This window comes from Schistocerca americana, chromosome 3 (assembly GCF_021461395.2).
Source record: "Schistocerca americana isolate TAMUIC-IGC-003095 chromosome 3, iqSchAmer2.1, whole genome shotgun sequence".
Lineage (NCBI taxonomy): Eukaryota > Metazoa > Arthropoda > Insecta > Orthoptera > Acrididae > Schistocerca > Schistocerca americana.
The window spans coordinates 175464109-175479889 of NC_060121.1; the positions used below are offsets into that span (position 1 = coordinate 175464109).

A 15781-nucleotide genomic window follows, 5' to 3' on the forward strand; every position below is an offset into this window, starting at 1 on the left:
TGTACTACTTACATTTTTACAAAGAGGACAGAAAATATTGGAGGCATATTTAGGCAATGTAGCAAGACATTGACTGATGGGGAAAAATGCATAACAGAAAATTTACTTGGCTCAAATAACTGAGTTTTAGTGAAGTAATGCTCCTATAGATACAGTACATTGGATTGTTAACATAACTGTAAAATATTTTGAAACACAAATTTTTCAACAGTAGAATACCAGAACAAGTTCCTTCTCACAACATAAATTCTAAATATAAATCAACAATTTGTACATTTTGTGTAGAACAATTATTTATTAAAAACCAGAGCATAATTAAGGGAAAAGATAACTCTGTCCAACCAGGCCTCAGAAGGACCAGTGGTACTGACCGACCTACATGTCATTCTCAGTCAACAGACGTCACTGCATGCTGATATGGAGGGGCTTGTCATCAGCACACTGCTGTCCCAACTGTTGTCAGTTATCATGACTGGAGCCACCACTTCTCAGTCAAGTAGCTCCTCAATTGACCGCACAAGGGCTGAGTGCAACCCGCTTGCCAACAGCACTCAGCAGACGGGGATGGTCATCCAAGTGCTAGCCGATTCTGAAAGTGCTTAAATTGGATGATCCGACAGGAACCAGTTTTATCAATGTAGCAAGACATTGACTGATGGGGAAAAATGCATAACAGAAAATTTACTTGGCTCAAATAACTGAGTTTTAGTGAAGTAATGCTCCTATAGATACAGTACATTGGATTGTTAGCATAACTGTAAAATATTTTGAAACACAAATTTTTCAACAGTAGAATACCAGAACAAGACCTTTTTGCCAAAAACACATTTAACTTTCCTTCTTATGAAAGTCTACTGCTACCAAAATGAGCAGCCTGACAAGAAAAGAAAAGAAAATGTATGAAAATCACGAATATTACCTGACATTACTGTCTGCCTTGTATGAAAATCTTACTGGAGATATTTAAACATTAAAATTTAATCTTTGGAAAATATCAGTCTGTGTTAATGGGAATCTCAATATAGAAATCTTACATAATTATTTTTAGAGATATTAATACTGCTTCATGAACCATCAATATGTTTTTGAAAAATCATATTGTACATACAGTGATGAGGAGGAACCTTTAATGATGATGCTATTCAGTAAACTACAAAATACTCAATATACAATTCAATAGTAAGGGTGAAATAAATTACTGTGAGCTACATTTACTAAAATAACATATTATTTGAAATATGAACACAACAAAGAACTCATGAAAGTAAATTAGTTGCAAAAGCAGGGGGACAGAAACACAGAAACACAATACAGTGTAAGACTGAAAGGAGAGTACAAATTTGTAGTGACACAACCAACAAAAGAGAGAGAGGAAAACAAATGTGAGAAAAGAATGAATGTGCTACAGTTCAGTTCAGATAGTGTGCAAATAACTGGTGATTTGTATCACTACCTTGTTTTCTGCCATTCTTTAAGCTCTATTTTACCTCCTTCCTTATCTCTTTCCCAATTTTTCCCTCCTCCCTCTCTATTAATCTGGTTCCCTCTCCCTCTTTTCCTCCTCCTCATACTCTCACCACTCACCACCTCATATTTTATTCTGTTTATCTTTACACTAATTTTTTATGATCTGTTTAAGTGAATCAGTGCATCTTTAGGTATTTTAAATTTGAATAATTAGTGTTAAGACTTCATTATTACAATGAAGTCTGAATAACTTTGGATATCAGCTATGACAATAAATGATGCTCTGTCCCAGTGTAGCTCTGGGTGTGAGTTTACCCCTGCTATTTCTCCAACCCTTTCACAACTATTCTTTTCACCTATTTCTTTTGGTGCCCATTGAAGGGTACTCAGGTTCTAAAACCTTCAAATTCATTATCACTGGCTGTCTAACACCACTGTTAGGTGGGCTCACTTATACTAATTTCAGCACTTGGAAATTACATGGTGATTTTATTTTTTGGTTCTAAATAGAGTTTAAATATTAAGGAACTCAGTTGCACATCTTACAAAAATAATTCACTATATACTGAAAGGAAAAGTCCATTATGGAGTCAGCAGGTCTTAATTCTCATTGTATACAAAATTTTAATAACTGGAACATCTTCAACTCTCTCCTTTTCAAGTAAAAATTGTTAAGAAACACTATGATAAAGTTTTCAAATTTTCTAAATTCTGTAGTAAAATATTTTATTTAATTTTCATACTTCATCAGCTTCATTCTATCTTCTTGCTGTAAGGTCACTTGTCAGTATCTTATAATGTCAATTTTTATTTCACATCAACTATATGTGTTGCTATAAATAAAGCTGAGGTGCACTACTGGTTCAGAGTCTCGATACATAAATAATAATAATAATAATAATAATAATAGCTATAAAGTTTCTTGATGAAAGTAGCAAAATATGCAACACATTGACAAAAAACACATACTTCAGTTTTACAGATGAACTAGAGTGACATTAATCAAGCAAATATATACAAAATTTGTTCATAGGTTGAACATAGAAAGAAATGTCTCTCATTGGTACATTTCAGCAGTAACTGACAATAGAGCAGTTGAAAGTTATTTTGTTTGCAAAGTGCACATTATTTTAATCAGCTGACAGCATTATTAAGTATGCTGTAATCACCAAAATTGGTCCAAGTGTGGTCCCAAAATCGAGGATCTGCTCGAGGATCGTATGGAAGGTTTCCCGGAGGCACTGCTGTTGCATTTATAGTTTTTAGAATTGACTCTAGGCGCTGCACAATTTCAGGGTGTCTGAAAAGTAATCAGAGAAAATGAAAAATTATTTCAAAATGCTATGAGCAATCTGAATCTCAGTTTTCAGTTTACCTTCATTAATAAATGTTTAAGTTTCCAGCCACCAAATATGTGGACTATGTGTAATTACACAAGGTGTAATGTCATATCCCTCCTCTGATGACATAAATCATTCCAGTTAGTAATCCAATTTGGACCTTTAAACTTTTTCTCATTAATTATCAGTATCTCATTCCCTAATAAGAGGGCTCACTTGAGACATAATTCCACTGTTGGTGTAACATTCAGATGTCACAAGAACATGAAGACAAGAGAAAGTGGAGGTCAAAATTTATTTGAGTCTATGAACAATAAGAAAATGGAGGGTAGGATCATGCCTGATTCCCTTAATTTGCACTGCTAAAAGTGTTGTAAGCAGTTATTTTATTGTTATTTTAAATGAGGTCATGTTTGTGTTCTGTTTATGTAATTAGTGTTTCATTTTCTTCATTAATTTTAATCATCATGTCATTGCAGTTGTAAATGTTTCTGTTTAACAAGGTATGAGTGACATTAACCCTGCTCCATTATTACTGGCAAAAAAGAACATGGCATATGGATAAAAGTAACAGGGATGTGTTATAGTTGGGAACCTCACATATACTGTATCCTGCATGTTTGGATTTGTTAAAGTAGAATAATTTTTAGAATGAGTTTTGTGAATTACAGGATGAAGTTTTTTATGCTGTTCTAATCATACCATGACAATCAATGTTGGACATTGGATGCCAGTTACACACTTTAGTCTGTTATGTCTCTTCCAGGCAAAAGTAATGCATGAAAGTTTTATTTAATTTTCAAGGCTGGGATGTAAATACATAGTGAGTACAATAGACATAAGTAATCATATTGACTCTGATATGTTCATTATTGTTATCATGCTTCTAGTTTATTTCTCACTACTGCACCAAAATATTGTTTGATTTGATGTATTAAGTATTCATGCAAGTATATGGAGTGCCAAATGAATGTTTTTGTACTTTCCAATTAAAATTATAAACAAAGTATAGGTCAGTCCATTGCAATTTCTGTAACAGAAGATCAAGTTGATTTCATGCTAGTCAAGTTAGTAATGCTTCCACAAGCTGTGAGAGGTGTAATTGAATTGGGGAAAACTCTGCCTATTCCAGTAGATAAATTATCAGATATTGTTAACAATATATTTATCTTTTATTTTATTTTATTATTTAAATGTCAAATTCCATAGGACCAAATTGAGGAGCAAATCTCCAAGGTTATGGAACGTGTCAGTACATGAACTTACAACATAAAAAGTAATAACAGATAAAATTAAATGTTCATGAACCTGAAAGAAAATCAGTCCATAAGTTTAAGCAAATGCTACCAGCAATACAATGAGAATCATCTTAATTTTTCAAGGAACTCCTTGACAGAATAGAAGGAGTGACCTATGAGGAAACTCTTCAGTTTCGATTTGAAGGCGCGTGGATTACTGCTAAGATTTTTTAATTCGAGTGGCAACTTATTGAAAATGGATGCAGCAGTATACTGCACACCTTTTTGCACAAGAGTTAAGGAAGTCCGATCCAAATGGAGGTTTGATTTCTGCTGAGTATTAACAAAGTGAAAGCTGCTTATTGTTGGAAATAAACTAATATTGGTAACAAGAAATGACAATAAGGAATATACATATTGAGAGGCCAATGTCAAAATACCCAGACTTGTGAAAAGAGGTCGACAAGAGGTTTGTGAACTCGCACCACTTATTGCCCGAACCGTCCGTTTCTGAGCCAAAAATATCCTTCTAGAATGGGAAGAGTTACCCCAAAACATAATACCATACGACATAAGTGAATGAAAATAAGCAAGGTAGACTAATTTACATGTCGAAATATCACTCACTTTCGATACCATTTGAATAGTGAAAATGGCAGTATTAAGTCTTTGAACAAGATCCTGAATGTGGGCTTTCCACGACAGCTTACTATCTATCTGAACACCTAGGAATTTTAACTGTTCAGTTTCACTAATCATATGCCCGTTCTGTGAGATTAAAACGTCAGGTTTTGTTGAATTGTGTGTTAGGAACTGTAAAAACTGAGTCTTGCTGTGATTTGACGTTAGTTTATTTTCTACAAGCCATAAACTGAGGTCATGTACTGCTCTACTTGAAACTGAGTCAATGTTGCACACAACATCCTTTACTACCAAGCTAGTATCATCAGCAAACAGAAACATTTTAGAGTTACCCATAATACTAGAGGGCATATCATTTATATAAACAAGGAACAGGAGCGGCCCCAACACTGATCCCTGGGGTACCCCCCACTTGACAGTACCACACTCAGATCCCACATCACAGCTGTTATCAACATTGTGAATAATGACCTTTTGCTGCCTGTTGCTAAAGTAAGAGGTGAACCAATTGTGAGCTACTCCCCTTATTCCGTAATGGTTCAACTTCTGGAGCAATATTGTGTGATCAACACAGTCAAATGCCTTTGTTAACTAAAAAAATACGCCAAGCATTCGAAACTTTTTGTTTAGCCCATCCAGTACCTCACAGAGAAAAGAGAATATAGCATTTTCAGTTGTCAAACAACTTCTAAAGCCGAACTGTACATTTGATAGCAAATCGTGTGATAAAAAATGATCAATTAACCTTACATACACAGCCTTTTCAATAACTTTTGCAAACACTGATGACATAGAAATAGGTCTAAAATTATCTACATTATCCCTTTCTCCCTTTTTATAAAGCGGCTTTACTACTGAGTACTTTAATCGCTCAGGAAACTGACCATTCCTAAAGGAAAAATTACAAATATGGCTAAATACAGGGCTAACATGTGCAGCACAGTACTTTAATATTCTGATAGACACTCCATCATAACCATCAGAGTCCTTAGTGTTCAGTGATTTGATAATTGTCTCAATCTCCTTCTTGTCTGTATCACGGAGGAGTATTTCAGACATCAATCTCGGAAAGACATTTGCTAAGAAATTTATATGATCTCCTGTATATACTAAATTTTTATTTAATTCACCAGCAATGCTCAGAAAATGGTTGTTAAATACTGTACATATATCTGATTTATCAGTAACAGAAATATTATTACTGCAAACTGACTTTATATCGTCAACCTTGTGCTGCTGACCAGACACTTCCTTCACAACTGACCATATGGCTTTAATTTTATCCTGTGAATTAGCTATTCTATTTGCATACCACATACTTTTTGCCTTGCTAATAACATTTTTAAGCACCTCACAATAGTGTTTGTAATGGGCTACTGTAGCTTGATTGTGACTACTTCTAACATTTTGATATAATTCCCGCTTTGTTCTACATGATATCCTTATCCCACTAGTCAGCCAACGGGGATGTCCATTACTGCTAGTACCCCATTTAGAATGTTCTAATGGAAAGCAACTCTCAAAGAGCATGAAAAATGTGTTATGGAAAGCATTGTATTTATCATCTATATTATCGGCACTATAAACATCTTGCCACTCTTGTTCCTTGACAAGTCTTGAAAAACTCTCTATTGCTGTTGGATTAACTTTCCTACATAGTTTGTAATTAAATACGACATTGGTTAGAGTACAAAAACCTGTTAGTGTTAAAATTTGTGCGTCTTGGTCTGAAAGGCCATTCACCCTTTTACTAACAGAATGCCCATCTAGTAATGAAGAATGAACAAAAATATTGTCTATGACTGTGCTACTGTTTCCCTGCACCCTAGTTGGAAAAAGCACAGTTTGCATCAGATCATATGAATTTAGGAGATCTACCAACATCCTTTTACTTGCACAATCATGTATAAAATTAATATTGAAGTCACCACATAGAACTACTTTCTGGTACTTCCTACAAAGTGAATCAAGAACCTTCTCTAGCTTAAGCAAAACCTATAAACAACATCTGCTAACCAAGAAGCAAAGTTAGAAGCATTGTCAGAAATGGTTAGTAAGCTATTTGCTAATGAAGATGCAAAATTAGAGGCAGTGTAAGTGGCAGTTAAGAAAATAACAGTTGACAATGAAGACATGACCAATAGGGTGGCTATTTTAGCCCAAGAGGGATAAAATTATTTAGCCAAAAGGAGGGCAAAATTGGAGGCAGAATCATCTGAAGTGGCCAGTTTATCCAAAAGTGAAAATGAAATACTGATTGAAAGTTTTAAAATACAAGAGAAAGCTATTAATAACCAGCTTGAAAGTGAATTATAGAAAATGATCACAAATTTGTCAATTGATTTATAAGAAATTCGACAATTGGAATAACCAATAAGCCCAAACTCCTCTAGAATGACACGAAACACAAGAGAAGGAACTGACGGCAAATCTTGATTTATCGAGTGATTATCATTATAGTGCAGCTTCTCATGGAGAGCCAGTGTGGGCTACAATTATCATATAGCAGCAAAACTTGGTAGATACGCAAATTTATTAATATGGAACTGATGTTGGCCACCAGGTGCAAATCTGGCACTATACAAAATTCTGTCGATGTATCCAGTGCTCATATTGAACAAATTGTGTTAGTGGTGGTTAATAATAAAGTCAAAATTATGCCTTTCTCACTTGCCTGACTTTTCTGCCCACATTCTGTTCCTAATACATTACATACGGAAACATTTCTGTATGTCTTTCTTGCATTCACAGTACCAGATTTATACCCGGAGGCCAAAATTAGAACTAATTTTTTTCCAACATAAGTTGATTTTGCATTAACGCATTAGAATATCTACCAAGTTTTGCTGCCATAAGATAACTACATACATATGCAAGTTTAGTTTTGAATAGGTTTGCAAGTTAATGTAGCCTGTGAATTACATATATATTTTGTTTGGAATTACGTGCATTCTTATTTGTTATAGTTGATGCATTTTTCAGTTGGTAGGATGTTGAATCAGGTTTTTTGTTCACTAAGACAGACTGGAGATGTCGTAATGATAAACCATAAGTTATGGTTTCCATAAAACAACTTAGTTGAATTTGATGTGGATCTCCTGTTGTGTATATCAAGCTATGTGGACCAGGGTATGTATAGATTCATTTAGAACATTTTGGTTCTAGTACAGTTTTGTTTTTACATTTTGAATGAATGTGATTGTGGTCTGATAGCCTGACAAAATGCAAACTTATTTCTGAGTTAGCAATAGGCATCCTATAAAAATGCAAAGTTATTTCTGAGTTAGCATTAATCATATAGTAAATTTTGTTGCTACTCAGTAGGAAGGGAATGATATAATCATATATCTCATTGCATTGATGTGCAGTACTTAACTGCATGGGATTACCACTACACTGACTTGCTGTAAGTGTTGGACAGTGTGTTGGATATTGCACTACAGTGGTGCCAGTTATGCTATATGTGACCATATGGTGCAGAGCTCACACACATTTCACACAATGCATTAAATCTGCTGGTGAATTTTAAGCAGTAACAATGATGACATGGTAGACAGTTATTGTTGGCATGGGGAAATGCTGTTTGCGGTGACCAATAGTGATACTGAAGTGAACTGCTAATTCTTTTACAATGGAAGACAGTTGATGTAAAAAATTTAAAAAAAAAGTAAAATAAAGAGTGAGAATGGCATGTGAACACAAGGTAAGCAGATACATTGCTTGGGAGAAATGATTGACTGCTTTCTGACAGATAGCACCCCGATCTGCATTTCATTGCAAGATGTTTCAGGTGTGAATTTTCATATATGCAGGAAGAGCTTAAGTCGTGATAAGATGAATCGTTAACAATTGCATCTGGATAATTTAAACACTAGATATGATTATAGATTTTTGTTTCACTATTTATTTTGTCTTAATCCCTATGATCCAAATTTCTACATAATGTAATGTCAGGAGAGGCTCTATATGTATATTAACATCTTAATGAATACTAATGCACCTGCAGAAACATATGGTTGATTTGTTATTGCATATTCATAAACTTTGTGTTCTGATGTTACACATGACTGACTAAAGAGATGTATGCCTTGAAATAGCATTCTGAACTCCAAAAAGACCATAGACAAAATCCTGTACGAAAAGTATTATATCCTGATTTTCTGGCTCCTGATGATTGATGCCACCCTCATTTCTGGTTTTCAGAAATGTTTTCCCAGCAACTAGCAGTCACAATGGCAGGGTGAAGAAATATTAGTCCATCCTCAAAAAATACAACACCACAGCAGAAGCTCATTCCAATCACCAGAGCTCCTAAAGAACTAATATGAGCACACAGTAATTTGCTCAGAGAAGGATATTAAAAGCTGTATAATAACAGAATTTATCTATACCTTACTACTTTATCCTTTCATATATAAACATGGCACACATCTTTTCATCTTGTGTTGTATGATTTTCAAACAAATCTTCTCCTCTTTTTTTCCATTATTGTTAAGTTTATGTGCATATGTACACAAGGATATGTAATTGTACATTAATTGCCATACAGTTAAATAGAAATATACAACAGATTTACATTCAAAATCCTGTTAATGGCTACTCAGTCTGGAGAAAAACTGCTTTGTAACATTGGCGATCTACATCTACATCTACATCTACATCTACATCTACATTGATACTCCGCAAGCCACCCAACGGTGTGTGGCGGAGGGCACTTTACGTGCCACTGTCATTACCTCCCTTTCCTGTTCCAGTCGCGTATGGTTCGCGGGAAGAACGACTGTCTGAAAGCCTCCGTGCACGCTCTAATCTCTCTAATTTTACATTCGTGATCTCCTCGGGAGGTATAAGTAGGGGGAAGCAATATATTCGATACCTCATCCAGAAACGCACCCTCTCGAAACCTGGCGAGCAAGTTACACCGCGATGCAGAGCGCCTCTCTTGCAGAGTCTGCCACTTGAGTTTATTAAACATCTCCGTAACGCTATCACGGTTACCAAATAACCCGGTAACGAAACGCGCCGCTCTTCTTTGGATCTTCTCAATCTCTTCCGTCAACCCGACCTGGTACGGATCCCACACTGATGAGCAATACTCAAGTATAGGTCGAACGAGTGTCCTGTAAACCACCTCCTTTGTTGATGGACTACATTTTCTAAGCACTCTCCCAATGAATCTCAACCTGGTACCCGCCTTACCAACAATTAATTTTATATGATCATTCCACTTCAAATCGTTCCGCACGCATACTCCCAGATATTTTACAGAAGTAACTGCTACCAGTGTTTGTTCCGCTATCATATAATCATACAATAAAGGATCCTTCTTTCTATGTATTCGCAATACATTACATTTGTCTATGTTAAGGGTCAGTTGCCACTCCCTGCACCAAGTGCCTATCCGCTGCAGATCTTCCTGCATTTCGCTACAATTTTCTAATGCTGCAACTTCTCTGTATACTACAGCATCATCCGCGAAAAGCCGCATGGAACTTCTGACACTATCTACTAAGTCATTTATATATATTGTGAAAAGCAATGGTCCCATAACGCTCCCCTGTGGCACGCCAGAGGTTACTTTAACGTCTGTAGACATCTCTCCATTGATAACAACATGCTGTGTTCTGTTTGCTAAAAACTCTTCAATCCAGCCACACAGCTGGTCTGATATTCCGTAGGCTCTTACTTTGTTTATCAGGTGACAGTGCGGAACTGTATCGAACGCCTTCCAGAAGTCAAGAAAAATAGCATCTACCTGGGAGCCTGTATCTAATATTTTCTGGGTCTCATGAACAAATAAGGCGAGTTGGGTCTCACACGATCGCTGTTTCCGGAATCCATGTTGATTCCTACATAGTAGATTCTGGGTTTCCAGAAATGACATGATACGCGAGCAAAAAACATGTTCTAAAATTCTACAAGAGATCGACGTAAGAGATATAGGTCTATAGTTTTGCGCATCTGCTCGACGACCCTTCTTGAAGACTGGGACTACCTGTGCTCTTTTCCAATCATTTGGAACCCTCCGTTCCTCTAGAGACTTGCGGTACACGGCTGTTAGAAGGGGGGCAAGTTCTTTCGCGTACTCTGTGTAGAATCGAATTGGTATCCCGTCAGGTCCAGTGGACTTTCCTCTATTGAGTGATTCCAGTTGCTTTTCTATTCCTTGGACACTTATTTCGATGTCAGCGATTTTTTCGTTTGTGCGAGGATTTAGAGAAGGAACTGCAGTGCGGTCTTCCTCTGTGAAACAGCTTTGGAAAAAGGTGTTTAGTATTTCAGCTTTACGCGTGTCATCCTCTGTTTCAATGCCATCATCATCCCGTAGTGTCTGCATATGCTGTTTCGAGCCACTTACTGATTTAACGTAAGACCAGAACTTCCTAGGATTTTCTGTCAAGTTGGTACATAGAATTTTACTTTCGAATTCAATGAACGCTTCACGCATAGCCCTCCTTACGCTAACTTTGACATCGTTTGGCTTCTGTTTGTCTGAGAGGTTTTGGCTGCGTTTAAACTTGGAGTGGAGCTCTCTTTGCTTTCGCAGTAGTTTCCTAACTTTGTTGTTGTACCACGGTGGGTTTTTCCCGTCCCTCACAGTTTCACTCGGCACGTACCTGTCTAAAACGCATTTTACGATTGCGTTGAACTTTTTCCATAAACACTCAACATTGTCAGTGTCGGAACAGAAATTTTCGTTTTGATCTGTTAGGTGGTCTGAAGTGTGCCTTCTATTACTCTTGCTAAACAGATAAACCTTCCTCCCTTTTTTTATATTCCTATTAACTTCCATATTCAGGGATGCTGCAACGGCGTTATGATCACTGATTCCCTGTTCTGTACATACAGAGTCGAAAAGTTCGGGTCTGTTTGTTATCAGTAGGTCCAATATGTTATCTCCACGAGTCGGTTCTCTGTTTAATTGCTCGAGGTAATTTTCGGATAGTGCACTCAGTATAATGTCACTCGATGCTCTGTCCCTACCACCCGTCCTAAACATCTGAGTGTCTCAGTCTATATCTGGTAAATTGAAATCTCCACCTAAGACTATAACATGCTGAGAAAATTTATATGAAATGTATTCCAAATTTTCTCTCAGTTGTTCTGCCACTAATGCTGCTGAGTCGGGAGGTCGGTAAAAGGAGCCAATTATTAACCTAGTTCGGTTGTTTAGTGTAACCTCCACCCATAATAATTCACAGGAACTATCCACTAACAGCGACGAACACTCCACCACCGGTTGCATGCAATCTATCCTTTCTAAACACCGTCTGTACCTTTGTAAAAATTTCGGCAGAATTTATCTCTGGCTTAAGCCAACTTTCTGTACCTATAACGATTTCAGCTTCGGTACTTTCTATCAGCGCTTGAAGTTCCGGTACTTTACCAACGCAGCTTCGACAGTTGACAATTACAATACCGATTGCTGCTTGGTCCCCGCATGTCCTGACTTTGCCCCACACCCGTTGAGGCTGTTGCCCTTTCTGTACTTGCCCAAGGCCATCTAACCTAAAAAACCACCCAGCCCACGCCACACAACCCCTGCTACCCGTGTAGCCGCTTGTTGCGTGTAGTGGACTCCTGACCTATCCAGCGGAACCCGAAACCCCACCACCCTATGGCGCAAGTCGAGGAATCTGCAGCCCACATGGTCGCAGAACCGTCTCAGCCTCTGATTCAGACCCTCCACTCGGCTCTGTACCAAAGGTCCGCAGTCAGTCCTGTCGACGATGCTGCAGATGGTGAGCTCTGCTTTCATCCCGCTAGCGAGACTGGCAGTCTTCACCAAATCAGATAGCCGCCGGAAGCCAGAGAGGATTTCCTCCGATCCATAGCGACACACATCATTGGTGCTGACATGAGCGACCACCTGCAGATGGGTGCACCCTGTACCCTTCATGGCATCCGGAAGGACCCTTTCCACATCTGGAATGACTCCCCCCGGTATGCACACGGAGTGCACATTGGTTTTCTTCCCCTCTCTTGCTGCCATTTCCCTAAGGGGCCCCATTACGCGCCTGACGTTGGAGCTCCCAACTACCAGTAAGCCCACCCTCTGCAACTGCCCGGATCTTGCAGACTGAGGGGCAACCTCTGGAACAGGACAAGCAGCCATGTCAGGCCGAAGATCAGTATCAGCCTGAGACAGAGCCTGAAACCGGTTCGTCAGACAAACTGGAGAGGCTTTCCGTTCAGCCCTCCGGAATGTCTTTCGCCCCCTGCCACACCTTGAAATGACCTCCCACTCTACCACAGGTGAGGGATCAGCCTCAATGCGGGCAGTATCCCGGGCAACCACAGTCTTAGTCTGATCAGGGGATGCATGGGACGAGCTGGCCGTCCCCGACAAATCCCCATCCGGACCCCCACAGTGATGCCCATTGGCAACAGCCTCAAGCTGTGTGACCGAAGCCAACACTGCCTGAAGCTGGGAGCGAAGAGATGCCAACTCAGCCTGCATCCGAACACACTTCCAAATTTTGGAGATAACTAAATGATTGATGGCAACAAACTAAACAACTAGTCTGCACCACCATAGGTGGACTTTGAATTGTGTATCTCAGTTCTGTGGCCTATATCTTTTCATTCAGTTTTGTAGTTTACATTTTTGCGATTTTGTGCATTATGTATCAATATCTTTTTCTGTAGTAGGAGAGCTGCTTCAAGACATTGGTTCTATTGTTGATATAAAATTGCTTTTAACAGGACCATGAAATGAGGCTCCCCATTAATTTAAAGCAGCAGCAAGTAGTGGAGTGCCTATCTTTCAATTCACTCCCCCAGCCTGCATGACTGTGGCCTTTTAGTTTTGCATTACGATCTCTATGGTATCTTAATTTGTGGTTTGAAGTCCCTCTTAGATATTGGAATATCCTTTTCACAGCTTTCCAGTGCTTTTCCTTTGGTTCTCTGCAATATCTGTTAACTGTGTTGCTGGCAAAAGCAATGTCAGGTTATGGTGTTTGAGACAAATATAACAAACTCCCTACTGCTTCTAAATATGGAACATTCTTACCGCATTCCACATCTCAGTCATTTGTATTTAACTTCACTCCTACTTCCATTGGAGTAGTTATGGGTTTACAATCACTCATGTCAAATTTCTTTAAGATTTAAGATGATGATTGATTTATTCTCAATTCTTGTCCCTCTTCATCCTTAGTGATCTGCATGCCTAAATATTGTTTCAATTCTCCAGAATAATGCATCTTAAACTTGACTTGCAGCTGTTTCTTAAAAATTCTCATTTGGCTTTCAATTTCAGTCAGGATAAAGAAGTCGTCCACCCATATTGCCATTATTATCATCACCCCTTCTCTCCCCCTTTTATAGTATATTCTGGGATCTGACATATTTATTAGTTTTATGTAGAAATTGATTCCAGAGATGTCCACTCTGTTTATGTCCATAAATACTTTTTCATAAATGACAAATCTTTTCCCTTTCCAATCTGGTTTTCATGACTGCTCTTCGTGGAATGACATACATTTCCTCCTCCAGTTTTCCATTTAAATATGCTGTTTTTACATCCTTATGATGAATTGTTAAATTTTGTTTTGCTGCCAAGGCTAAAAGACATCTCAATGACGCACACTTGACTACAGGTGGAAAAGTTTCTTTGTAACTGATCCCTTGTTTTTGCAAATGTCCTTTTATTACAAGTCATGCTTTATATCTTGGTGATGAATTTTTGGGGCTCTTCAGAGTGAATACCCATCTTACCTGTAATGGTTTCTTATCTGCTGGCATATTTACCCATTCAAAGGTTTCATTCTGAGATAAAGATTCCAATTCCTTTTCCATTGCTTCTTTCCATTCTTGACTGTTTGGGACACTCATTGCTTCTTCTGCTGTTGATGGCTCATCATTAAAAGACTGGGCTGCATACATCTCAAAATCCAGATATTATTTTGGTTTTGGTACTTGAGAAGAACACCTTACATTGTTCTCTTCATTTTGTTCATCCTCAAACTCATTGTCATCATAAATAGTCTCCATTTGACTTTGACTGTCCTCTTCCTGTTCTTAATTTTCTCTTTCTTCACATAAAGTTTCACCCTCAGAACTAGGTGCAGTTAACTTAGTAGTCTTGCCCTCTTCAGAGTCCTTTCTATTTTCAAAGAATACTACATCTCTACTGGTAACTATCATTTTATTCAATGGATCCCTCTGAATTCTCACAGTTTCCTACAAAAATATACTTTTTAGCTTTTGGGTCCCATTTTCCTCTCAGCTGTTTTGGAATGTGCACCATTGCATCACATCCAAAAACCTTTATATTGATTTGGTGAGGTTTCCTTCCTACCCATATCTCATATGGTGTTTTGTTCCTTAATGCTTTTTTAGGTTGTCTATTGTTCAAATATACAGCCATTGATACTGCTTCTGCCCAAAAATCTTTTGATAATCCAGCATCAGTTATCATGCTTCTTGCTTTTTCAGCTATGGTCCAATTAGCCCTCTCAGCAACTACAATTTGAGATGGCCTGCAACTTATGGTAATTTGATGCCTGATTCCCATTTTGCCAGAAGTATCTTCAATTTATGGTTAATATATTCTCTCCTGTTATCAGACCTGATGGTCTTAATCTTCCTTCCCATCCACCTTTCTACCATACTATGATATTCCTCAAAAATGTCACTCACTTGGTCTTTGGAACCAAGAAAATAAAGATGAGTATATCATGAATAGTCACCAATAAACATAAGAAAATAATAACTCCCACCTATGGATTCACACTCCGTCAGGCCACATACATCTGTATGGATTAACTGTAAGACCTCTGCAGATTTACTTTTACTAGTCTTAAAAAGTAGCCTCACTTGTTTTCCTTTTATGCATATCTCACAAGGGTCCTTGGCTACATTATAATTCTGTATTCCCTTTTCCATATCCATTAATAAAGACATACTCTTTCTATTTAGGTGTCCAAGTTTGCGGTGCCATAAAACACCTTCCACTCAGTATATATTTCTATGTTTACTGTCAATGATATGCATCTTAAAAATACCCATTTTGTTACTTGCTGTAGCTATAACTTCACCATTTTCATTGATTGCTCTTGCTCTGTGCATGTCAAAAGTGACTGTATT

At 37.8% G+C, this 15781-nt stretch overlaps 1 protein-coding gene across 1 annotated transcript in view; it reads right to left on the minus strand.

The window, feature by feature from the left end:
* Positions 1 to 229: 229 nt before the first annotated feature.
* LOC124606335 (arylsulfatase B-like) overlaps positions 230 to 15781 on the minus strand; it is a 335977-nt gene continuing 320425 nt past the window's right edge. Inside the window, exon 11 of the mRNA XM_047138318.1 lies at positions 230 to 2767. Coding sequence (XP_046994274.1) covers positions 2602 to 2767 — 166 coding nt within the window. The 3' untranslated portion in view covers positions 230 to 2601. The remainder of the gene's footprint in view (positions 2768 to 15781) is intronic.